Source organism: Lissotriton helveticus, chromosome 7 (assembly GCF_964261635.1).
Source record: "Lissotriton helveticus chromosome 7, aLisHel1.1, whole genome shotgun sequence".
Taxonomy (NCBI): Eukaryota; Metazoa; Chordata; class Amphibia; order Caudata; family Salamandridae; genus Lissotriton; species Lissotriton helveticus.
The window spans coordinates 1036252767-1036280057 of record NC_136068.1 but is presented as its reverse complement, the minus strand read 5'-3'; the positions used below and the strand labels follow the sequence as shown (position 1 = coordinate 1036280057).

The window sequence follows — 27291 nt, the reverse complement described above, 5'->3', positions numbered from 1 at the left end:
AGACCTAGGGATGCAAAGAGATTGCGACACACTGTTATGTCGTTTTGCTCCCTGAATTTTGACGGACCTCTGACTAGCCAGTCGTCCAAGTACGGGAAAACTTGGATCCCTGATGAGCTTAGTGCTGCCACTACCGGGGCCAGGCACTTTGTAAAAATCCTTGGAGCCGACTTGAGGCCAAATGGGAGTACTTTGAACTGATAATGGGCGCCAGCCACAGTGAAACAGAGATACTTTCGATGTTTTGGATGAATTGGGATTTGGAAGTATGCGTCTTCCATGTCCAAAGAAGCCATAAAATCTCCCTCGTTGAGGCAATTTAAGATTTCCGAAAGAGTGACCATGCGGAAACCCTGCTTCTTGAGATATTTGTTGAGACTGCGCAGGTCCAGGATCGGCCGCCATTCCCCTGATTTCTTTTTTATGAGGAAAAAACGGGAATAGAAGCCTGTCCGCCTCTGATGTACTGGAACTTTTTCTATAGCGTTCTTGAGGAGCATTGAATGAACTTCCTTGAACAATAAGTGAAAACGAGGGGGAGGGGGACCCCTGGGCGGAGTTATTGGAGGTTTGGTGACAAACTCCAGGGTGTGACCATGCTGAACTAAGTCCAGTACCCACTGATTGGATGTAATCCGCTGCCACTGTTCTTGAAAGGCAGATATCTTCGCGCCCACAGGGAGGGAAGGAAATAAGGTTGGCGCCCGGCTGATCTCACTATTTTCTGTGAGTGTCTCGCCCCTGATTATTTGTGCGCCTTCGTCCACCTTTGCGAGAGAAACTAGCTGTTCCGGACTGGCGATAAGAAGACTGATAATTTTGTCGGTACTGAGGCTGATATTGTCTGCCTTGTTGGTAGTTTCCTCTAGAGGAGTATCCACGTCCTCTAGCACCTCTAAAAGATTCTCTCATACTGCAATGATCCTTGCGGTGTCAGTATCCGTCTTGATTGCCTGGAGAGCCTCGTCGATGTGTTTCCCAAACAGAGACTCTCCGTCATAAGCCATGTCCAGGATCTTTAGTTGGACTTCGGGCCTACAGGTGGTAGCCTGTAGCCAGCCCTGTCGTCTGAGAATTGCAGCACCTGCCAGCTGCCTAAAGTTCGTATTTGCGATATCCAAAGCGCAGTCGATGGTTTCTGCAGCTGCGCGTTCCCCCTCCATTAAGATCTTGCGTGCCTCTTGCCTTTTATCCTCTGGGATTAGATTAACCATACCAGCCATCTCGGACCACATTTGGCGATCATAGCGCCCTATAATCGCCAAAGAATTTGCAGCTCTGATCGAAGCAGACGCCATGGTAGAAAACTTTTTACCAATAAGGTCCAAACGACGCCCCTCCTTATCCGGCGGTGTAGTGATGGGGGTGGCCGGGTTTTTCGATCTTTGTTGCGCGGCTTGCGAGATGACCGAATCCGGCCGCGGGTGTCCAATTAGGCATGCAGGACTAGTGAGAGGAGCGCGATATTTTTTATCAATCCTTGGTAACACGGCTGCCACAGAAGCAGGGTTCTTTATCACTTTGACATCTTCTTTCCAGATATAATATGTAATAGGAATGGCTCTTGACACCTTCCTAGTTTCCTCTTTAAAATCATGAAGAAAACATTCTGACTGCTCCACTGTCACTGCAACTGAAATCTAGTTGCAGCTCGCTGCATGAGATTATGGAATCCACCTATGTCTTCAGGCGGTGAGTCTGAAGATTGTGGGGTTGGTGGAGACGGCATGGGAATAACAGTCATCCCACGGATCTGACGGAGGATTATTAGGCAACTCTCCTTCCTCTACTTCTTCCTCCGAAGAAGTGTCCTGGGTCTGTGTAGGCAAAGCAGGTTGCGGAGTTTCCGTGATTAGAGACCTGGGCGGTGGAACCTCAGGTTGAGGAACAGGAACAGCAGGTTGGACTGAAGGCACGACCTGTTGAGGTGGAAAACGTTGCCTATAGTCTGCCAGCATAGCCTGTAAAGGGATGAGGCTTGGTGGTAAATGACTGGTCTCCGAAATCTGAGACCGCCTCCGGTGTTCTGTATGGTGAGGTACTACAATGTCCTCCTGATAGTAATATCCGGTATAAATATCCTCTTCTTCATCATCCTCCTGGCATTTAATATTTAATTCTGAGGGATGGTGAGTTATTCCAAAAGCTCCCTCATTGTCATCATCCTCAAAATCCTCCTCTTCGTTATCAGCATAAATCTATAGGAGATGAGAGGGCATAAGTGGCGAGATGTAAGATCCTTGCTGTATCTAGTACGATACCAATTGAAAGGTCTTTGAAGAAAGTGGGGTAGAAAAAACCTGTTTCGCAGTTGAAGGCTTAACTGAAGTAGTGTCTGTTGGTCTTGAGGACACCGGTGATAATGGTGTCACAGTCGTCGACGACAGGTTCATCGTCGACAGGGTCGTCGATGGAATCGACGTCGACGGGACCGCCGTCGACGGACTCGACGTCGACGGGACTGTCGTCGACGGAGTCGATGTAGCCGCCGTCGACAGGACAATCGTCGACTGGTTCGACGTCGACGGACTTGTCGTCAACGGGCCTTTCTTCTTACCGTAGATGACTTAGTCGACGAGGGCTTCTTTGACGACGAGTGCTTCTTCGTCGACGAGGCTGTCGTCGACGGGTCGTCGACGAGAGTTCTTTTCGCCACAATGCAGATTTGAGTAGACAGGATAGGAGAAGTGATGGCTGTAGTAGAAATCATAGCCGTCGAAGAAGAAGTAGAAGTTGAAATGGTAGTCACAGGTGAGGAGACAGAAGAGCTATTACTCACGGTTAACTTTGAAGATTCCTTGAGAGCTGAGGTTCCAGAGATAGAAGATGGAGATCTCTGTCAAGAGCCTGAAGTGGAGTGGGAGGTTTTAGCATGTTTTCTCCCCTCACTTGGATAATCCTCTTGAGATTTCGCTTTCTTACTGTAGGTAGAGGCTCGGTCTTCATCATCAGTAGAAGAGGATTTTAGCCATAAAAGAACTCTTGCCTCCCTATCCCTTAAAGTCTTAGATGGGAAGGTGTGGCAGGTCTTACAATTGTTTGCCTCAGGTTTAGGATAAAGGCAATAAATGCAGTCCTTATGTTGGTCATCAACATGGACCCTTTTCTTCTCGCATGTTCTGCAAGGTCTAAACAAGGCCTTCTTGTCAGACATCCTGAAGCTTAGAGAAAACTGAGTCAAGACTCAGGGAGACTCCCTTCCACACGACGTGCGGTGAAAATCTGAGGAGAACTGGCTCTGCAGAGAGGGTTCTAGAGGGTGCTGTAAGCTGATTGGTTGGAGCAAAGACTTTGATCTTTTTAGCATAATGAGGTAGATAGGCTTCTACAATCTAGACCTCAGGCCTTCTCATAGGGCCTACTACTGTAATTTACTTTTGGTACCGCTTTTTTATATACCGTGGGACTCCCACCTCGGCGACGGGGGATGATTCAGGCATGTGAATCTATGAAAGATACCCCAATACTGGTAAGAGAATATGACATAGCTCAAATCTTGCAGACCTGGACGGACCACTCGTTCCTCAAGGTGGAGACCCTGTTTGCAGACTGCCAACCCCTCCCATTTGTTCGTTTGAGGAGAGTGGCCTCCCAAGAGGAAAGTTCCTCCTCCACAGACAGATCATCTCAGACTGTTGTGGACTCTGGGACCTATCTGAGGGAAAACCAAAGACACACCCAGTACTTCACACAATAGTACACATGGGCCCTGGACGCCACTTAATTACTTGGTTATATAAAGCCCTATGGAGATTTACGGCCATATCACTAAATCCACTGAGACATAACTGGGAGGAGGAGTTTGAGCGGCCACTACATGACAAAGAACAGGAACAGGCCCCGCACTACCCAAAGAAATTCGCTCGTAACTCACAATTCAAAAACATTCAATTTTTTATTCTACATCGTGCATACCCAACACCAGCATGCCTACAGAGATTTTATCCCGAAACGCAGTTCCTATGCCCGCGCTGCAACATCCCCAATGCAACATTTCAACACAAGTTCTGGAACTGCCCCACTCTGGCATCATACTGGAACACAGTGCACAACACGGTACGAGAGGTCATGGCGCTCACAACCATAAATACATGGGAGACCTGCGCACTGGGGGTGTTCCACCGCCAGAAGCAACTCAAAACCCAAACGCGATTCGCATCTCTGGATATATTGCTAGCAAAGCGAGGGTATTGCCATGCTTTGGCGGTCCCCAACAGGGCCCCAATAGCAGCCTGGATAGGCGCCGTCAGCAAATGGGGCGCAGCAGAGGAAGACACTATCAAACAGGAAGAGATACAGCACCACATCTCCACAGAATGGACCGAACTCCTTCAACACTTCGACAAAATGTGACAGACACCCTACCACACCTGTACCCACTAACGCCCTCAGGGGAACCCAACCAGGCTCCGTCTACCGAGACCCCCAGGGAATCCTCAACATTATGGACCCCCCTACGCACAGCGAACAAACAAGCCCCGCGCCCCAACAGCCTTCACAGGGACAGAGTCACCATGAACAGAAACTGACCACTTACGCCCCATACCAAAGCCACCAGAGACAACAGTCATCCACCCATACACACTGCCCCTTCCCAAACACTTCTACCCAGTTTTAAATCAAAGTTAGTAACCAATCGAACCTCCTGGTAGCTCCACAAACCAGACATACGACAGGAAGGACTATTCCACATAAGGCGAGAAAACGTTTATAACTATACAAATTGCCACTACTGAACTAGTAACGTACATCTACACTCATATAAAAGCACAGCTATTGGAATTAAAAATGTAATTTTTGCTGAAAGAGGCCATGTGATCAAAATGTATCAAATAAAATGGAAAAAAAAAATTGTTAAAAATAAATAAATAACAGAGAATGTTGATCTGGCAGCTGCAAAAAAAGCAGAGATAGCCAACAGATACTCCTTATCCGTGCCTAGAGGAAGGCTTTACCAGGCTAACAACAACACAAACAGCAACACTTCGGACAAGGGTGCAGAAAAAGGGTCACGTGCTTCGCAGTGCACCAAGCCACAAACGTATCCCGATGGCAGGTATATACAGTCTTTGTAGAGGGACGCCTGGCTGCCAAGATGACCTCACAGACATTGGGATGGAGATAGAAGACTCAATTGCCACTGCTCAATTTCTGCACATGATGGCAGAGCATGCACAGGTTCAGGTGTGGGACCCAGACCTGATGCTGCAACAGGAGATCCTCCCAGAGGGGTGGCCTGATCGGAGGACCGATGCTCATGCACAATAGTTTGGGATACCATACTTTTTGTGCCCAATCAGGAGCCACAAGGATGACTGGGGCCCGGTCGGTCTTGATCTTCTTTAGAACTCGGGGCAGGAGTGGTTTCAGCGGGAAGGCGTACAGGAGTCCTGAAACCCCACTCGAGATGAAATGCATCTAAGAGCCAGCTTGGAAACTTCAATGTGCAGAAGTGATGACATTGCACGGTCTCACCATTCGCAAATAGATCTAACCAAGGTTCTCCCCAGTCAAGGAAGAGATCTTGCCCCCACCTCCAGATGTATCGTATTGTATTGTAATTGCATTTATATAGCGCTTACTACCCCTGATGAGGCGTCAAAGTGCTTTTTCGGTGAGTAGCACACTACTCCGGAACACAAAGGAATAGTGGTGAATTAGTATACTGAAATATGAAATTAATTTGAGCTGTGGATATGTTAGTCTGTTATTTGGATTGAGAAGGATATTGGAGAGATAGAAGAGGGAAAAGGTTTGCATTTATATAGTGCTTGCTACCCTTGATGAGGTGTTGAAGTGTTTTTTAGTGAGTAGCATGCTACTACGGAGCCAAAATAGGATTAGTGTTGAATTAGTGTAGGGAAATATGAAATTAATTTCAGAGGTGGACATGTTACGTAGACACAATTCATGATCTGCGAGGTATCGACGGCTGAGTTCATCAGCTGTGGTGTAAAGAACCTGCCAGGTGGAGCATGACTGGGAAAATGTCCTGACATTCCAATCATGTCCTGAGGCGCTAAATCTTCCGGTGCAGGGTCCACAACCCCACCCAGCCCTGTTTGTTTCAGTGCCACATGGTGGTGGTGTTGTCTGTGAAAATCTGAACCATCTTACCTCGATGGAGGGGAGGAAGCATTTCAATGCCAAGAGAATCACCTCTAAAAAGTTGATGTGGAGGGGAGACTGGGCCGAGGACCAGAGTCCTCTAATTTCCACGGTTCCTGATTGCCACCCCAACCCAGTAGCAACACATCTATTACTACTGTGAAATCTGGGTAGGAAAGGAGAGGGGTTTGTCTCTGACCAGTGGTGGTTCTTAAGCCACCACTACAGGTCTTTTGCAATTCCCTACGACATCTGGAGCAAGTCAGAGAGATTGATCTGATGCTGCTCCCATTGGGACTACAGGTTCCACTGCATAGCTCGCATATGCTAGTGGGTATACTTTACCAGCAGGATGCAGGAGGCCAAGAGATCGAGCAGCCTCAGAGTCAGTCCCACCGAAATCGAGACTAGAGGCTGAAACATCAGCAGCATAGCCTCAATATCCTGGACTCTCCTATCTGAGAATAGCCGTGGAAGTGCACTGTGTCCTGAATGGATCCAATGAAAGGAAGCATCGAAGAGGGAGTCACATTGATAGTAAACCCCAGCGAATACAGAACATCCATCGAAGTCTCGAGGAGGGTGAGGAGTTCCTAGGGTGAGCCCACTTTCAACAGCCAGTCACAGAGGTAGGGGAAGACTGGAAATCCGGACCTCCGCAGATGGGCTGCGACCACTGCCATCACTTTTGTGAACATCCAAAGGGCAATAGTAAGGCCAAAGCACAGCAAGCTGAATATGCTTGTGGCCCACCATGAGCTGCAAGTAATGTCTGTGGGCCAGCAGGACGGGTATATGGAAATATGCATCATGCAAGGCCTGCAGTGCCATCCAGATTCCTAGATCCAGGGCAGACAGGCTCTGAGTAAACTTGAGCATCTTGAATATCGCATGAAGTACTTGAGAGGGTGCAAATCTAGAGTAAGTCGGAGGCCTCTGTCCTTCTGCACCACCAGAAAGTAGCGAGAATAACAACCACAACCTACTTTTGATGTTGGTACCCTCTCAATGGCCACTTTGGCCAAAGAGCATGTACTTCATGAGGCAAAAGGGAGAGGTGATCCTCCGTCAGCCGATCTGAGGACGGTAACATGGCTGGCAGGTTTTCCGCAAATGGAAGGGTGTAACCCCACAAAAAAGTTTAGAGTATCAATTTGTCTGAAGTTATAGTCTACCAGTGGGCAGGTGGTGCTAGATCCAGGTGCCAACAGGTTGCTTGTAATGTTCCAAGGTATAGAAAAACAATGGTCTTCAAACCAATCTTTAGTCGGAGTAAAATAAATTACATTATTTTCTTAGTTAAGAGCTAAATGAATACCACTCTCTTTTGGTAAACTATAATTCCACAGGACAAATGAGGATGTGCAGCAGCCAATTGTATATGAAAAACAATGAGTTTATTCCATTAAGTAGTAAGGATATATTACATTTCAAATTATGCAATAACACTCTAAGAGGTTGCTCCAAGGGGAACGTGCAAAGAAGAGAGTGCTCAAAAGTAGGTGGACGGGAAGGTAATCCCAAAATAAGGTGAAGAAGAATAGGAAAGTTCGATGTGGGATTGAAAAATTTCCCGCCTACTTACCACCGAAGCGCTCACGTTAGCGCTACTTGCGTTGGTGATCAGCCGACTTGATTATGCTAACGCATTGTATGTTGGCATTCCTGAGTACCAACTGAAAAGACTCCAGCTGATCCAAAATCAAGCTGCTCGCTTGATCTACCACCAGCCGAGGGATCAGCACGTTCGTCCACTTCTTAAGAGTCTTCATTGGCTCCCGGTATCTGCCCGCTGTAAATTCAAGCTAGGCTGTATTATCTCCAAGTCCCTTTCTGGTCAGGGTCCCTCCTTTATCTCTTCCCTTCTCCATCCCTATACCCCGTCCCGCAATCTACGTTCATCCCAAATGGCTCTTTTATCTGTTCCCAGGTTCAAGAGGAAAAAATACGGGGGCCTTAGGTTCTCTCTTCTGGCCCCATCCCTCTGGAACTCTCTCCCACTCTCTCTCAGGCTTGCACCCTCATATCCTGGTTTCAGATCACTTCTTAAAACCTTCCTTTTCACCATTTCATACCTTTAGATTCCGTCTTACATTCTTTTCACTGCTCCCCCAGCACAGCGCCAAGAAACCTAATGGTGTTAGCCGCGCTTAAGAAATTTATTTAACATAACATAACATAACATAACATATCAATATTGTTGGCATGACCGAAAGTATTTTACAAGGTCTAATTACATTATTTTTACAATCACAGATTGTTATCTTGTGAGGCACATCAGAGATAGGTGTTGGTAGGGTCCAGGTAAAAGGGTATATGTTCGTCGACGTTTCAACTCGGCTTGTGGCACATAGGCTAGTTAAACCTTGGCCTGCGAGTATTCCCCAGGACGGGGATGTAAGGGGATGGAGGGGAACCAATTTGTGGTATGAGAGCATATTCCTCACAGGGCCTGTCAAACAACTGGAGGCACTATCTTCGACTCGGGAGGTTGTGGTCTGGTCTATGCCAGAGTCGGATTTGAAACTTACAATGGGGTCAGCGGCAGCAGGAACGGCACCAGTGGACCAGACTCCGGTGAAGGTCGTGGATTTGCAATCAGAGCTGGTCTGGATCCAGGAAAAGATCCAAAGGCCTGACTGGCACAGACGGCGAACTCACAGGTGAGAAATCAGTTGTGGCACCTTACCAACCCATGGAGGCTGAAGGCGCTCCATAAGGGTCAGCTTGCCCAAAAGTGAGGTGCATAGCCTCATGGAATTCTTCCATTTGGGCTGGAGTCACTCCGGCTCCAGAAATTCTGGGAGACATGGAGTGGACCCAGACTCCAGAGTGTTAATGTGAGAGTGGGGCCTAGATTTGTGCAGTCGCTTACAAACCTTGTCCGAAGATTAAGACAGCACGGTGAAGTCGAAAATTGCAACTTCTCAGTTGCCTTCTTGTGGGGCTTACCCAATGAAAATTTTGACCATGATGACCGAATGGAACGACTCAGAGAGCGGGCCTGGGGCCTTCCACGTGACTTGGAGCAATACAAAGTCATCCGGGCAGAGAGATCAGGAGCTTCAACACTCGTTACCGGATCGATCTGGGGTTCATCACATGAAAGTCAGGGCAGGCCTCAGAGTCTTGGTCCGGCTCTAGGCACCATAAGTAAACCAAGTGAGTGTCTATCACAAGCATTTGCCTGTCATAGGCTCCACAGGGCTTAAAACCGACAGGTTTAATGGGGAACATTTCTAAGACACAATGAGAGCAAGATTGCTCAAAACATCTTAAAGAAAAAAAAAAGAAAAAAAAAAAAAAGAAAAATCGGACAAAAAAGAAATTACTGATGCAGCTCTTCCAGTTCTCGCTGATTGCGCAAAAAGAAAACGACTTATGCCAGCGAGCTTGACTGGCACATACTTAGGCACTGTGCACACCACATCTGGCGCAGATGGCGTAGATGCGGAGCTGATCAGCGCCTCCTATAGGTGGACAGAGGTACTACACATGATTTTCCAGATCCAGTCTGACACTTGAAAATATTTTAAGGTAAGGAATCTGCGGCTAGAAGTCTCTATCAGATACATACACTAGACAAAAGAGTCTCTAATTTCTTCAAAATAAAGTGCAAGCTATCAAGAAGTTCATGAAGTGCAAGAAATTCAGCTCTCAAAAAGTATTCTGGCCAATGAGCATGTTACTTTGGAAGAGGTATTAAAGGTAAGAACGCAGCAATCAGACACCCAACATACAGGATCGCACCAGAGAAGCAAGAAATCAAAGTCCCAAAGTAAGGATTCACCCCACCACCCACCTCATGCCATGACTCCATGTCTTCATACTGTGGCACCTCAGCCGAACAGAGAAGAATGCCAAACAGATGCACTAATTTATTGCCAAGTACAACCGCTAGTAATAAGCGCCTGTAGTCCTTTTTCATTCTCCTGCCACCCACCCTCACATGAGGTGCAGACCCCATACCACAGTTGAAGCTGATCGGAATAACATTGCAAAGTCCAGGAGTGTGAATCAGTGGGATCATGTGTGTGTGTATGGCCAACAGGAGACCAACCCAGCCATACCCCATTCGTTAGAGTGAGTCGGGATACCAAAATTCTTTTGTTTTCCCTTTGTGGTATATTTTTTATTTATTTCAAACTAAATTTTAAAACAGCAGGGCCCCAGAATAGACATTTTCACTGACTCCATGAAAAAAACCAGTGTCACAGGATGAAGAGCAGCCAAAGGACTATACAGTTTACAAACACAAAGAGCCCTCAAAGAAGTAATTCATCCCTCATCATTTTAAATGATGCCCCCAGTCAACCATGTTCTGCTTCTGACATGAGGTCTTTAAAATGAAGTTCCTGTTCACCAGAGTTTAGCTACATACCCACCCTCCTATACACCATTGGGTTGCGGATAATGAGTCGGGGAGGCACAATGGAGATGCAAGAGCAGGTGCGAGGGACCAACCCAAATAGTCAGGCAACCCTGTTACCTTAGGGCAGGAGGGCAGACTGTGACTCTGCACCTGGCTGTATGCAAGCTCTTAGGCAGACGTGGAAGTGAGGGCCAATCGGTGTCCATTTGTGCACACTTTGGTTGCAGCCTTTGAGAGGCCCTGTACTGCTCACAATAGTTAGGTTATGTTTTGAGGATTTGTGTACCGTACTTTAAGCCAGGAGGGTATCTTGGCCCTGAGCAGGTGTAAGTCCAGCATCGCCTAAGGAAGAAAGGTAACTAGTCGAACAGTGAGGTCTTTAGCTTTTTGCAGAACTCAAGAACCAAAAAGGAGGTTCTGACAGATAATGACAGGTTATTCCACACTGCCATGTAGTAGAAAGCCACATCGCCAGACCTGGTTTATGCGTGGGATGTGTGCAAGTAGGAGCCCAGCTGAGCGGAGGTGTCTGGATTCTCAGTGAAAGGAAATGCAGTTATTGAGGTATGCTGGGTCAGTGTTGTGTAGTGCTTGAAAATGTGAGTGAGGAGTCAGAACTGTGCTTTTTTGTGTATGGGGAGCCAGTGGTGTGATGTGTGTGCGCCATTGGAGAGGAGTTACTCTGGCTGCTGATTACTGAATGTTTCACAGTCATATGGTGAGTTGCTTACTGATCTCGGCTTAAAGGGTGTTTCCGTAGTCCAGCTAGCTTGTGAAAAGGGTGTGTTTAATGGGTTTTCAGTTGCTGGTTGGTAGCCATTTGAAACATTCCCTCAGCACCTTCAGGGTGGGGAAGCAAGAAGCAGTGAATGCTTTCACTTGGGAGGTCATGTAAAGTTTGTTGTTGATGATCATCTAGAGGATTTTTGATGTGGGAGAAGTGGGTGGGTGTGGGCCGTAGTCCAGCCAGCCAGCCACCAGGTGGAGCTCCTACTGTTATTCTGCCAGAAGATCACAATTTCTAACAGGTCTGTGTTCAGTCGTAGACAGTTGGTCGCATCCAGTTGAGAACTTCTGTCATGCAGGCATTAAACTTGTTCAAAGTATTAGCAGTCTTGTCCGAGGGGGGAGAGTATAAGTTGAGGGTTGTCGGCGTAGGAAAAGATGTCCATGTTGCGGGTGATGCTTGCCAGTGGGATCATGCATTTGTTGCAGAGGGTCAGACTAAGTAATTGTCTTTACAGTACACCACATATGAGATTGCAACCGTCCGAAGAGTAAGGAGCCAGACTAACTGACTCCTGCCATCGGAAAGGAGAAGATCCAGCAGAAAACGGGACATGGATTCCAATTTGGTGCAAATAATGGATGAGGATAGGGTGTGAAACCAGGTCAAGGACTTCTGAGGTCCAGGAAAATGAGGACCTCTGTGTCTCACATGTTCAGGATCGTGGAGATGTGGCTGAGATTATGGCCGTTTCTGTGCTGTCAGAATCCAGACTGTGTATGTCGAGGGGTTGGTGATGGCTGAGGTGATCAGATAGGCATCTGGTAATGAACTTCTCTAGGACTTTGGGTGGGTACAAAAACAGGGAAATCAGGCTGTAGTTGGGGAGCATTGATGGGTTTGCAGAGGGCTTCGTGAGCAGGAGGGTGAGGACTGTGACATGTTTCCATGAGTCCAGGAAGGTGGCTGATGAAATGGAGGATTCAGGATAGGTGTGAATGCTGAGCTGATGGGTTGAAGTCCTTTGGTAAAGGTGTGTTGTGGGCAAGGGTTCAATAGGGCCCTGCTTTGGTGATGACGGCCACATGGTCATAATCGTTTCTTTGGACGAGACAGGGAGTCACGCTACAAGATTTGTCGGGTCCAGTTGAGGGTCAAAATTGCTGTATGGGGAGGTTATCTTGGTGCGGTGGCATGCTTAGCGAGTGATCAGGTGATGAGGAGCATACATGAGTATGGATGTTGTGTGGTGAGGTAGCTAGTCGGTGTAACTGTGAGAGTAGGGTGCTGCTAGTGTGGAAGAGGTGAGCAGTAGGTGTGGGAGAGCAAATAATAAATTTGCAGGCGACACATAACGCTACCTCAGTGTTGTGTGGTGCAGCAGGGCAACAACGTTGAAAGCAGAGGCCAGTATTGAGGGCTTGCTTTTGGCACACCTTTGGTGTGCCTGCTGCTGCTGCCAGTAAGTAGGTCCTGTGGGTGGAAGAGGAGAGCAGAGGGCAGTGTCCCAGGCTGGAAGATGGTTGTACTGGGAGAGTGAAGGAAGAGATAAGGAACATGCGGTGAGGCAGGATAGAAGAAAGAGCAGGACAATGTTCCTTGAAGGGGAAAAGAGCAAAAAGGAGCTAAAAGAGCAAAAGTATCAATTAAAGCAAAATCAGAAATGCAAAGCCATGCAGAGAAAGATCAAAGTGACAGACAGAAAGCATTGAGCATAGATCAAACAGAGTAAAAGCGAAAGAAAGTGCGAAGGCTAGCGAGATCAACAGGAAAGTGGCAATTAGCTAGGGCAGTGAGGAAATGAGTTATAAAATGGCAAAAATACATCAAAATAGATTAGCAATAGACAGAAGCCAGTCACAGAGTATTGCCAAAAGAGTGGAAAGAAGCTAAGAATAAGAACAGGCAAAACAAAAGTGAAATGGCAAAAAGTAAAAGGCCAGAACAAACTTAAGGAAAGGAGGAGCGAGAGAGAGCAAGAAAGAGCGATAGGAAGCACCAAGGAGAGGCAGAAGCAGCAAGGCGGGAGCCTCTAACGCACTGGAACACTGCCTGAAAGCGAACAGCCTGGTCAGAGGACCAGGCACAGGCAAGTTCTAGGGGCGCTATGAGGTACCTGCTTAACTTCTGGTCTGCAATGGGGCTGCTCTTAAGTGGATACTGAGAGGGGGAAGGAGATCAGGGAGCAGTGGGTGGGGCTATAAGGGGCACCGTAGGTGGGAAGCAGGAAAGCTGAATAGCGCCGAAAGAGGTAAGGAGCGCACTAAGAATCTGGTGGATATGGGTCTCAGAAGTCAAACTCCATCTACAGTACCATATTCAACAGTTGAGATATTTAGAAATAGCCCACATCAGCCTAGTGCTATCCCTCAAAGTCTTTTGTACCCCAACTGTCCTGTTCCTTCCATCCTGGGAGAGCTTGCTTCAGCTTAACGCTCTAAAGAAGAGATCATGGTTATAACCGTACTAGAGCCAAACCATCCATCCCAGACACACAAAAAGAAAACTAGTGTCAGTGTTTCTGGTTCTAGGAGAAGGTAGAGGGGCTCGAGAGGTTAGTGTTGGTCTTTTAACCTTTACCAGAACCTGCACACTCTTGGCATATTCCTTGGCCACATCCGCTGGCTCCCATTATTTACCCTGTTCCCTATGGTCAACAGAATCTGGACCGGCACTTCAATGAGGCCTCATGGTTCCATTTATTGCTGGCACCCAATTACTGCACAGGCCTTGCACCATTTTTGCTCAGGCCTACCCTTCGTACTCCCATGGAAACTGTGCCACCCACAGAGAACGTCCTACTTTGACTCTCTTACCATCATCACTTGGTCTGATCTTACCTTGTTCCTTTTGTTTGCCAGAGTGATAGTCAACATCCCATTAATGCAAATCTGCCCCACCTTCAACCCAGCGATTACCTAAACCCTCTGTCCTTTACCTTGTTTTCACGGTCCGCCAGGTTGATCCTCAGAAGCCCCATCCCATGCAGTACGCATTTCATGGAGCCCAAGAGATTGTCCAGCATAGCAGGCTAGAAAAATGTGAGTGAGATAAATTAGACACTGCTGCAGCTGCAGGGATTAAGAGGAGACAAAGAGAAGGGAGACAATGCTGAGGGAGGTGATGTAGATGAAAGCTAGTGGAAACACTCCATATAAATTGAATGAGCTGGGAGTCAATGTATAGACAAGAAATGGGAAGGAATGCAATGGGTAACCAGGATAAGGCAAAATTACTGGATGCAACAATAGGGGGGAGGGGGAGACGATGGCGAGGTAGGTAATGGGGAGAGAAGGAAGACAATGCAGAACAAGTGCAGCGTTCTACCACATTACTGAGTTTTTCATTTTGTCATGCAAGAATATTGACTTTTAATACACCATTAAGGTAAGTATATATAAACATAGATTTACTATTTTTTATCTAAGTATATATAAACATAGATTTACTATTTTTTATCTAAGTATATATAAACATAGATTTACTATTTTTTATATATATCTCCAAAGTCACAAAGTCTCACCTTCCGCCGCACCTCTCATCTCGGGTGCATACCTAGCGGTGGTGAGCCCCAATACGAATGTTTGTTTCCAACGAGCAAATTACACAGTCAGTAACAGGTGCACTCATGGGTAGGTTTTAAGCAAAGTGCTATAATCAGTAAGTTACAAAGCACTGACAGACGCGTTTTGGCACAACACCTTCTTCAATGTCAGCATGATTTATAATTCATTGACAATTTAAAATCAAAAGAATTACTTTACGTGAAAAAAAACAATCATTAGTCAAACTCGAAGATGGCCTGTGGATATAAATAAATCCTATGTAATCAAGCCACCCATTTTGGAACATGTTCATTGCTGAGTGGAGACAGCACAGTTCATAATGTTATTAACCCCTTCCATGCTGCCATCGGCCATTGGCCGACGGCAGCACTACCTCGCTGGTGCTGCCGTCGGCCAATGGCCGACGCGGCCGCGCTCGTTTTTTAAAACGGCCGCACTGCCACGAAATCGCGGAAGCAGCCAACGGGTTAAAAGAAAAAATACTCATACACATAAGAGACGTGTTCTACCATATTAAGCAAAACTCGAGTGCACGAAATATATAATTAATTCAATAGGTATGGCTCCACATAATTTGGAACCCATGAACCTTTGCTAATCTATATATATAAAAACGAATGTCTGTCTGTCTGTCTGTCTGTTTGTCCTTTATGCATTACTACACCATTCATCCGATCGCCATGAAACTTTGAGAAGCTGCTGAGTACACTCCCGCGAAGGTTTCTGGCATACATTTTTCTTAAATATCGGCCCCCCAGGGCCCTCATAATCTTTCGAATACTGAATTTTTCCATTTACGGAATACCAGGCGAAGCGACAACATATAAGTCCATCGATACGGTGATGAATCAAGACGAAGTTGTCAATTACCCAACAGAATTATTAAATTCACTGGATTTGCTAGGTATGCCACCGCACATTTTAACATTGAAAATTGGCGTGCCGATCATTCTTCTCCGAAACATCAATCCACCACAACTTTGCAACGGTACAAGACTTTCGGTGAAAAAGATGATGAACAATGTCATCGAAGCTACAATTTTGAAAGGGAAATTCAAGGGGGAAGATGTACTGTTGCCACGTATTCCAATGATCCCAACAGATATGCCTTTTGAACTCAAACGTTTACAGTTTCCGTTGCGACTCGCTTTTGCAATGACCATCAACAAAGCACAAGGACAATCGCTGCAAGTGTGTGGACTAGATTTGGAGAATCCGTGCTTCTCACATGGACAACTGTATGTGGCCAGCTCACTCGTCGGAAAACCTTCTGATTTATTCGTGTACGCACCAGATGGAAAAACAAAAAATATCGTGTATCAACAAGCACTCGAATAAACAAATAGAATTAAAACGACACTTTGAAATGTTTTCCATATTAAAATGAATAAGGTTCAATAAAAATTACAATGTAAATTGAATGTTATCATAACGAGTTTCCTTGAATTTCCTTTCTTCTGAGATCGCAGCAACGCGCGACGGGTAAGCTAGTAATATATATATATTGAACATATATATATATTCAAGAGGTGAAGCACAGTCGCGGTCCGTGCAGGTAACTGCGGTAGGGAGGTGGGGCCGCATTGGGGGGGTGGGGGGGAGGGGAATATTTCGAGGGACGATGCCAAGGGGAAATGAAATAAATAATTAATTTTCCCTCTGCATTGCCCCTCGAAATCCCTGCCCATGTGGCCCCACCACTGTAACCTGCACGGACCGCGGCTGGTGAAGAATCTGCAGTCAGAGTATCGGTCAGAAAGAGGTTTACCGAAGGGAACTTGTTCTTTTTAACTCCACATCTACTTACCTTGAAGATATGAATATCTTTAAGGTACTTGGAGATAAAATATATATATATATATATATATATATATATATATATATATATATATATATATATTACCTACTGGCGGTCGCCAGTAGGTATATATAGTTAGGATTTTTTCTCTATGGGTTTTTTGAAAATTCTATGTCTAATAACTTTGGCGTTTGTGGACGGAATTGGCTGAAATTTTCAGGAAAATGGCACATTTTGTTTCTGAGCAGCCCTTGAAAATTTGGGGGGGGTTCGTCCAGTGGGGGCCGAGAAAAAAGGGGGGTCCCAAAACGTGTTTTTAACATTGAGTTTTCCATAGGGCGGTTGGCCTCACTTTTAGCCCGAACGGCTGAATGGATTTGCACGAAACTTGGCAAAATTGTAGGGACTGGTAGCCCGATGTGCCTTTTGTAGGTCTCAATATATGTGCTCCAGTGGATTTTGAGAAATTAACGTTTTAAAAAAGATATATATCTGTAACAGCGGACCGGTTAGCGCTCTGGTTCGCGGACTTTTCGCGCAACGGAGCTTTGTGAAGCGAAGCTGATTGGTTCTCCGGCGTCTGTCAACATTCCAAACAGTCCGTAGCGGCCGCCATCTTGTCTCTCGGTAGGATCGAGAGACAAGAGGAGGTCAAAACAAAGGGGGAAATAACTATAAGGGGGCATAGTAGATCCTCGCTGACCCCCTAGGTTTGATGTGGAGGTTTTAAAAGGGCCCCGCGGGGCAAAAAAAAATAATAAAAATAATAATTGAACGGCTGAATGGATTTGCACGAAACTTGGCAAAATATTAGGGACTGGTAGCCCGATGTGCCTTTGCTAGGTCTCAATATATGTGCTCCAGTGGATTTTGAGAAATTAACGTTCAAAAAAAGATATATATCTGTAACAGCGCTCCGCTTCGCGTAACGGAGGTTTGCGAAGCTGATTGGTCATTCTGTCACTGGGCTATAGTTGGGCTACATCTGGCTGATATTTGGGCTACATTTGTTTTTTTGTGTGTCTGGCGGCCATCTTTGGGCTACATTGGGCTACATTGGGCTTCATTGGGCTACATTCGGCTAATTAGCAAATAGCTCATCGCAAACTAGGAATGGTAAAGAATCGCTATTTATTCCTTAAAGTTCGCTATTTAGGAAATGCAAATAACTTTGATGATACATATGGCGGTTCATCTCTAACAAGATAAGAAGCATAGGGATAGATTTATGATGACTGGCGCATCACCAGGGATGTGTTAGTCATTCTGTGCCGCTGTTCCGTCACCTATGGTGTGCTGCATTTACAATGCGGCGCATCACGGGGCAAAAACAGCACAGATGCGTGATGTATCTGTGCCGTAAAGGTGGCGCATTGCTGGAGTTGTATCGCAAGTGTGATGAAGGTCCAGCAAGGGTCGGGGGTGCCCCTGTCGCAGGGTTTCTGTTCTCACACAGAACTGTGGACAGAGGATTGGAACCTCGGCGAATTAGGGTGTCCCAAAACTCACGTTAGTAATCAAAAACTATTTAGCAAGCTAGGTACAGTGTCACATTGGATATAACAAACTCTCAATGTTTAGACAATCCAGAATATGAACTTATAGTACCTCAGGATACGTGGAACTCATGAACAGTCGGTCGTTATATATTTCTTAGAAACCAGAACATGGAGTTAAGAAGAACACATGTGTATTTGAAATGTTTATTTACTAATGCCGTCTTCTCAGGCGTAGTACCTTAGATAATAAAAGTACACATATTATCAGTAGCAAAATTACCAGCATAGTTACTAGTACATAAAAAGTGAATGGTGATAGTATGTTAACATGCTGTAAATGAATAAGAGTTAGCAACACTTATAAGCAGCCGCGGGCCGTGGAGGGAGTTACGGTGAGGCAGGGAGGCGGGGAGGGGGAGAAGCAGGGTGGAGAATACAAGTACACATATTATCAGTAGCAAAATTACCAGCATAGTTACTAGTACATAAAAAGCGAATGGTGACAGTATGTTAACATGCTGTAAATGAATAAGAGTTAGCAACACTTATAAGCAGCCGCGGGCCGTGGAGGGAGTTACGGTGGGGCAGGGAGGCGGGGAGGGGGAGGGGCAAGGTAGAGAGGGCTCCACCCTGCTTCTCCCCCTCCCCGCCTCCCTGCCTCACCGTAACTCCCTCCACGGCCCGCGGCTGCTTATATCTCACCCTCCCTAATACACATATTATATTATTTGCTAAGAAGGTCTCTTTGTGTTGGTTTAGGGCGTGCCCATACTTTAGTGTCTTAGATTTGAAGGAATCACATCAGCATACACCAGCTCTCTCTTCATGTGAACCGCATCAACTGTTGTGTATGTGTGTTCGGCAAAGCAATATAAAACCCGCCTCATGCCCAGAATTGGCAGAAGTTGCACTTATGTTATGAGTATGAAGTCGTGGAGATCAGACCTCATAACAATTCTGTATCGTGTTGTTCTTGAAACTTTAGCACTCGCTGTACAGATATAGTTTAACAAGTAAAGCAGATAGTAGACTAATAACATATTATTCTCATGTAAACCACGATGAACTACTAGGTGGAAAGCTAAAGCAACAACTAAATGTCGTGTGCAGAAGTTGCAAAAAAGGAAAAATGGCGTTTAAACCGGTAATGAGCCCATGCTAACTTAACACGGTGTAAAGATATCCAGGACCTAGATGACACCTCCTCATGATCCGGAAACGAACTGAATAAGATAATAGAAGTGCCATCTCATGAGAGCAGATTGCAAGTTTATATGTGGACGGTCCGCAAGGTAAAGCATTAAAAACTAGGAAAATTCAATGCTAAAGAAAAATAAAACAGCCAAGTACTTTATCGAGTCTTAAGCCAATAGGCAAGGTAAATAATAAAAACTTGACAATTAAGTCAATGAATTGTCAATGAAATTCTAGTACTCAGCATATGAAACATGAAAAAGGTCTATGACATAACTGTGTATGCAAAATAAGCTGCAACAGCCTCCAACAGGAAGTCACCGTCTTCATCCGAAAACAGTTCAGCCATCCAATTTAAAAGCGGAAAAGAACATACGTGCTCTCCCAGCACCGGATCCTCTATCACCATCAGAGGACAGCTCGGTGGGTTTTCAAGAAAGCTGTGTTCCAAGAAAGACTGTGCTGCCGCCAGTAAATTCCAGGGACCAAGTAGTCCATGCATCAATGCCACAGCCATAATCCTTTCGCCAGGACAAATCAACTCGTGAGTAATGATAGGAGTCATCAGCTGATTAAAGTCGACGTCAGGAGAAACCGGTCCGCAGAGACACAAATCAATGGCCCAATCGAAATCACAGGTCAGGCAGTGAAATACAGGCTGGACACAGGTGAAGTAGGAGAACCGAAAAGATAATCCATATGCCGTGCTTAATATCGCCAACGGCATTGTGCCATAATATTCTAGCATGCGATTGCGGAACAGTGTCAGCAGCTGCAGGGTCGGAGGTTGCATAGGAGGGACATCCATATTTAAAAATGTAAAAAAGCACAAGAGCGTCCGCTGGTAATGCAAGTAAAAATGCAATCCACGAACCAGAGTGGAGAAAATGGAATGAAAGGGAGCAGGGATGACTCCAAAGATTTTCTCAAATGAAGTCACGAGACCACTGGTAACAACTTTAAAAAAGTGTGCCAGGGATTTTGTGGAGGATGCGTTAAAGATAGTCGGAAACATGTTGCTGAAATTGAAAGGCAAACCTGTGTACGGGTGTTCGCTATGTGAAGTACGAAAGTTTCACGGGCCGAACTCAAGGCCACCTCTCTCTGAGACAAAAGAGCTCTTATTCTTGTCATGCCGTTGAAACGTGTCCCAAGGTTGGTATTTGTGGCCAGATTGAAAACTCCCTATGTTCATGTGTGGGAGGAAATAGAACATTTCTGCAGCAAATAACCCGTTCACTTACTGTTACGATAAAAGGAATACTTTTAATTAACTCAGAACAATCTTCATTATTGAGCATCAAATAACTACCATTTTCCAACAACTTGAACGTGGGGATGATAGCAGGAACTGGCGTGCCTTGCAACACGCAAGCCATATTTGGTCGGTGTTTGTTGCATGAATCGTGTAACTGTATGTGCCTACACATTAGTGAATGATCTGGCGTCTCAGTGCATTCCTCTCCATTCAGATAAACTTCTTGATCATCTTTGAAACATCTGTATGTGTATGGAAGCGACCAGACCTCATGAACAAAAGCACTACCTAAAGGTTCATAAAGACCTATTGGTATATATTTCATACAATTTGAAAACTTATATAAAGCAAAAGGCAGCGTTATTAAACCGTGGATAAGGCATGTTGCCAAAAAACCCGCAATCCTCTGCTGATGATGTCACTGAGCATGTCATGAATGATGTAATATGTGACATCATCAGTAGTGGATTATGGGTAATAGTATCTCTAGTTTACTCCCCTATAGCTGTCTTTCTTTTAACATAAGTGTGTGTTTCCTTCCCTTATACTTACTGTTTTTGGTTCGCTTCCAGTTCGCGTACCAGCGAGCGAACTAGGAAGCGAACTAAGAGAAATAGAGGTTGGCACAGTTCCAAATATTGTACCAATTTTTTAATAACGGGGAGGTAGTTCTGAAAAGAACTTTTTTTTTTTATTTTTCTGAACATTTTTTTAATGTTTTTGAATTTTTCGGAACAGTTTTATATTTTTTTGGGGTTTTCTTGGAGGGGGCAATGAAAACGATTCATTGTAAAGGGCTCAACAGGAGCAACAAAACAAAAAAAAGAAGTATTTATTATTTTGGGCGTTTCGGACAAACTTGCATATGATAGTCAATAGCTCTGTTGATCAGAGTGATGCTTCTTTCTCCGTAGGAAATGAATCCATCGCAAAATACGCAGGTGTGTTTTACTTCACCAAATCTCATTTGTATATTTGGCACCATCTCCCTGCCCTCTGGTCCCGTTACTTCCGGTACAACAGATCTTCTGGCCATAATAGGGAGATTATCTAGGTCGTTCCGAAACTGTGCAGCACTGTAGTTGTTAGGATGCCACCTAGTCATATGGCGATGCATTGTGTAGTTTCCGAAACTGTATTTTTTGTCGGTCCCTCTGGACAGTCTATCTTGACATATAAGGCAAGTAACGTATCTTGCATTTACTTTTTTCTGACCTTTGGGAATTTTAAAAAATTGCCAAATGAAGTTTTCTTTCCGGTGAGACGTCTTGGGCTGCTCAGGCAAAAACTGCCTCTCTTCGTGCTCGTCCTCCTGTTCCTCTTCTTCTTCTTCTTGTTGAATTACAACTTGAGCAGGTGGTCCACTCTTCCTTGGATGTGGTGGAGGTGGTGGGGAAGCACCAGCTGAAGCTACTAAAGAAGCCATTGCTCAGTGATCACAAAGGGTCTTTCTCTCACAATGATGAAAGTCAGAGTGAGGAAAGAAGGAGGGATTTTCATCATTTGGGAAAAACAAGAGTTCTCAACCAATCAAAAGTGTTCATTTTAGATTATATGACCTAGTCTTACATCATTAGGAAACCAAAAGTGAAATGAACCAATGAAAAGTGTTATTACCAAGTCACATGACTTGCTGTGTTTACGTTAAGCGCTTTGCAGGGCCTCCCGGTTTGCTTCCAGAAACCTGCGCTTTGGCACTCGCTTCGCGTACCAGTTCGCTAACGTAGCACGTCATATGACGTATCACGCGACAACGTGGAACGTCATGCGGACGGGAGGCGTCACGATGTTGTTTTCTAACGCGGCACTTGCGGTAAAGAAACGTTTACCGGCTCGCGGTCTATTTCGCGGCATCAAGGTCAGCTAACGGGAAGCTTCCCGATTCGCGAAGCGGGAACGAAGAAAAAAAAATATTTTAAAAAAAAGTTATTAATAAACATATAAAATATATTTTTGGATTTAAAGAAGAATACATTTTACAGCTACAGATATTAGCTGTTAAAAAACCAATGAAATTCACTGAAAAAACCATAGGTTATAGACCATATATAGTTAGGAATTAGCATTTACAAAACCTTGAAAATTCACTGAAAAAACCATAGGTTATAGACCATATATAGTTAGGAATTAGCATTTAAAAAACCTTATTTTACTCACACAAAACCATTGAAATTCCATATATAGTTAGTTGCACTAACTATATATCGCGCACCCGCAATCCACTGCTGATGATGTCACATATTACATCATTCATGACATGGTCAGTGACATCACTGATGACAACATCCAGTGATTATGTGTTTCTGTAAAGTTTAAATATGTTTTACATATTGAAGAATGAGTGGATGTATAAGTGTCTGAATGAAGGTTTTAGTAGGTGCGTGATTGACTGTATGAGTGAGTGATTAAATGCGTCTTACTGAATGCACGGGTTAGTGACTAAACTGTCTAAAAGTGTGCATCAGTATGTCTGTTGTTGTGCAAGCTGCTGCATGTGTTGATCAGTAGCTATATAAGTAGCTATATGGGTTATTGATTGGTTGCACAAGTATTTGTATGGGAGACTGAGTGTGTGTATGGCTGGCTGGGAGGTGTGTGACTCTGTGCAGATCAATGTGTACTTGTATCAGTGATTCTATAAGAGAGTAACTATGTGTTAGTATATGTTTCAAAAATGTAAGGTGTTCTGTGTTTAACTGTATAGATGAGAAAATGGAAGTGTGATTGATTCTTTTCAGGACTGACTAGGTGTGTGAGTAACTCCATGGATGAGTGGCAGAGTGTGAGTGTCTGTATAGGTGTATGAGTGCATATGATAGTGTTGTAAAGATGAGTGATTGTATGTATGAATGATTGTATGAGTGAATGTGTGTGTAGACATAGGAATCAGTGAGTGCGTATGTAGTAACTAGTATTGGTGTGTCAATGGTTTCAAAAATGATACTCTCTATTTAACACTGGGTGTAACGGAGGTTATATTAGAGTGTGAGGAGATGCATTGTATTATCACATGAATGATATCATCAGTGATGTGATCATTGATGTCAAGTGAGATGTCATCAGTGATGTCATCAGTGATGTCACTGACCATGTCATGAATGATGTAATATGTGACATCATCAGCAGTGGATTGCGGGTGCGCGATATATAGTTAGTGCAACTAACTATATATGGAATTTCAATGGTTTTGTGTGAGTAAAATAAGGTTTTTTAAATGCTAATTCCTAACTATATATGGTCTATAACCTATGGTTTTTTCAGTGAATATATATATATATATATATATATATATATGTATATATAACAAGAACGAGTTACCTTCGGTAACCTCTTTCTGACAGATACTCTAACTGCAGATTCTTCACTTTTTGAATTTTGCCTGGACTAGTAACGGAAAACTCCACAACAGTGCTCCCCCCCCCCCAGAAGGTGGTGCAGTGCAGCTTCACACTGCCCATGAAGTGACAGAGCAGAACCACATATAAGCGCATGCTGTTTTCGCTTTCCTTTTTCACACCCTCGGATGCAGAGTATAGATCAATTGTTGGTGGCAGTTTGCTGATCTCAAAATTTGGGACCTTTTTTAGATGTTAAAGCAGTCGCTACACAGAAGGGTAGTATGGAGAGACACTAGCTGTGGTTTGGAGGCAGTCCATGACTATGGCAAACTCGCCTTCAGCAGCCAGTCATCAATGTACTGGAATATATTTACTCCTGACTTTCGAAGATGGGCAATGAGAACTATTATTGCTTTTGTGAGGGGCAGAGGTATGGTTGAAAGGCAGAGAACTTAGTGTTCTTGGCCCACTTCGAGCCGCGGGTAACATCACCACTGATGAACGGGAATGTGAAAACATGTGTCCTTGAAATCCAAGGTCCCCATCCAGGATTCAGAGCAAACAAACCTTGAGCTGCCACGAACATCTCAACTTTGTCCTTCTGTAGGAAGGCATTCAGCTGGCGAAGGTTCAGAATGGGTCAGAGACCGCCATCATTTTTCGACACTAGGAAATAGTGGGAACAACATCCCTAGTCATTTTCCTAGTCCTGTACCAGCTGGATGGCACCTTGGGAGAACAAAAAGATGTACCTCCAGCATCACAAGGTGCAAGTGCTCCTCCAAATTTAGTTTTGGTGTGGAGGGTAAATAGGGTGGGGAGGAAATAAAAAGTGGAGCTAAACTCATTTGAACTATCTGCCAGACCCATGTGTCTGGTGTAATGGATCCCCGGCTGGGGAGCAAATGTCAGAGACTTTCCCCCATTGGCCTTGCATGGGCCATTGAGGACAAACTAAAGTGACTTGGTAGTTACTGAGGCACAGGAGGAGTTGGAAAACTGTAACCCTGATGCCCTTCCCGTTGTCTGCTAGCACAGCGTCCGAGGCCCCAACAGGTCTGAACTGGTTGCTGCACCATCCGTTAGGATGGTTGCCGCTATCTATAGGCCAACACTCTACAGTAACCCCTGAACTTACGGAACAAGGGTGAAAAATGGTTTCACTGGTGTCAAGCGCCCTCTGGATCATGCAGTGGCTAGGCTATCTTTGATGGGTCCAGACTTTGCGGGCAGAAAGCAGACTCCGTTCTAGAGAGATTGAAAGGACAAGTTCAATAGGAATGCCGGCACATAAGCCAAAAATCCAGTAGACCTCATCCATGTGTGACTCCTCAAGACCATACTGGAACCAACAGCCCTGCCTAGCAATCTCTAGGATCCAGACCAGCATAAATTCACAAACTTTATAGCACCCTTTCCGTCATGTATTGTTTGTGCCTGAGAGTAGGAGATCTTCTGGAACCCCCTGCAAGTTCTCGGAGGCCATGTCCCAGAGACTATGTGCCTATCTGCCCAGCAAGCATAGGGTGTTTAAGGAGGTCAGGGCCAAACTCGCAGATCAAAACATTCCTTTGCCAAATGCAAGGGATTGGTCAGAAAAGAGTTAAGGTTAACCTTGCTGGTGGAGGCTTGCACTATAGGGCTTTCAAGTGTAGGATTTTAGTAATAAAATCTGGTTGAGAAGGTACTGGTATGTATAGCTTGGCGATTAGTCAGCTAATTGGTGGGCTAGAAAAAGGTTTTGACCTCATTGCCATTAAAGTGTCTTTAAGCACCTAATTAAAAGGCCACAATATCTCAGAGGTTGTAGGCTCTCATTGAAGAATCTCAGTGAGTACATTTGACTTTGTTTCAATGAATGGCAACTGCAATTTGGGCACCTCAGGTGCCCTCCTAACTTCTTCTGTTGGTGGTTCATGTGATGAATCTAGCTGTTTCAGGAGGATGTGTCCAACCCACTGGTATTTTGTAGGTCCAGGCATAATGTATCATCAGTATAATGAGTAAGGAACCGAACATCTCCCACCTCTTCATCATCAATTTCCTGAGGGACCATACCTGGGTCCTGCACAGGATTGGGTCAGAGCTAAAATGAGAATCGAGGCTCTATTGGTAGTTGTGTGATGGCAAAGTCTTGTAGTGAGACATCAGTAGGACTCGAGCCAAGATCAGTTCGGAATCAGAAATGGGTGTAGGCACTGGCCTGTCCACCACCGATATCTGGGTTAATGTGGTAGGAACTGGCATAGATCATGGAGCTGGTGTGAAAGACTGTACTGCAATCGATATGGGCCCTAGAAAGGGTCCTAACGGTGCAGACTGCATCAAGGTAAGATCCGCTTGGGCTAATCCGACTGGAGGCCCATGCTGCTCCTTCGGTCCAAAAGTGCTCCAGAGAGGGGGCAGTATCACACAGAAAAAATAGAGCATGGCATCCCTGAAGGCTACAATCTGCTGTGGGGTCAACAATAGCCCAGAAAAACTGGGGCATACTGGGATCAACTGAAGAAATTGCTCTGGAGGCTGAACAAGTACAATAGTCATCTTGACATCTCTGGGCCTTTTCTTTAGAACTAGAGTGGCAGGATTGAGACGAGTCCAGCGTACTCTTTTTAGGTTTGCATTTTGACTTCGACTTACACTGGGTCATTGAGCAGGAAGTGGACTGTCCGTGAGAGCGACATCATGACCAGGTACGAGACCGGGCCCTAGACCAGAAACGGGAATGGGACTTTTGCTTCAACCTCTACTTTTCCTTGGGTTCCCAATTCACCTTCCAGTGCATAAGGGCACACTTGCTGCGTGACTTACAGTCATGGCTAGAGATCACACACCTGAAACACTTCATGAGAGTTTGCTCAACATCTGCTTCCTGCAGTCATGGAATGGTTTGCAGCCAATAGATTTTGAAGGTGACAGGTTTCCCTTGAACACTGTAGAAATATTTAGGGGTTGTCGGAAGATGGGAGAACATTGGGAGTGGAGCTCCACATCTGCACCAGTAGGTGCGAAAAAAAAGGAAATTGTAGTGTTTTCTGAGTTAGCAGTGACGGAACCCTTGTGGCTCCTGGTTGACTCCGTAGAACTGTGAAGTGAGCGATAAATCGTAGTGAACAATCTGCAGGTTTAAACTGTGGAGTTCGCAGTTACACGCAATTGAATAAAGATGTGTTATACTAAACTCAGTGTTTGATGAAGTTATTGGCGGGTACCCAGGCTGGGGAGGACACCACAACTGATGATGAGATAGGGGATGAGTATTCCGAAGATAGACACTGCTCTCCCAGAGTGTTTGCGACGGTCCAGAAACCTGCTTGCGTGTCGAAGTGCAGAATCAACGTTTGGCGTAGGCCAAACATCGCCACAGCGAATGCCGCTCCTTGTTCGACCCCGCCACCTAGTCCTGGAACACTCCCTCTCCACCTAAGAAC

At 45.1% G+C, this 27291-nt stretch overlaps 1 protein-coding gene across 2 annotated transcripts in view; it reads right to left on the bottom strand.

The window, feature by feature from the left end:
• The window catches only part of LOC144769628 (guanine nucleotide-binding protein G(o) subunit alpha-like), a 727529-nt gene that overhangs the window by 621257 nt on the left and 78981 nt on the right, over positions 1 to 27291 (bottom strand). For both annotated transcript variants that reach the window (XM_078653798.1, XM_078653797.1), the window contains exon 3: positions 14146 to 14238. In XM_078653798.1, coding sequence (XP_078509924.1) covers positions 14146 to 14238 — 93 coding nt within the window. The remainder of the gene's footprint in view (positions 1 to 14145; positions 14239 to 27291) is intronic.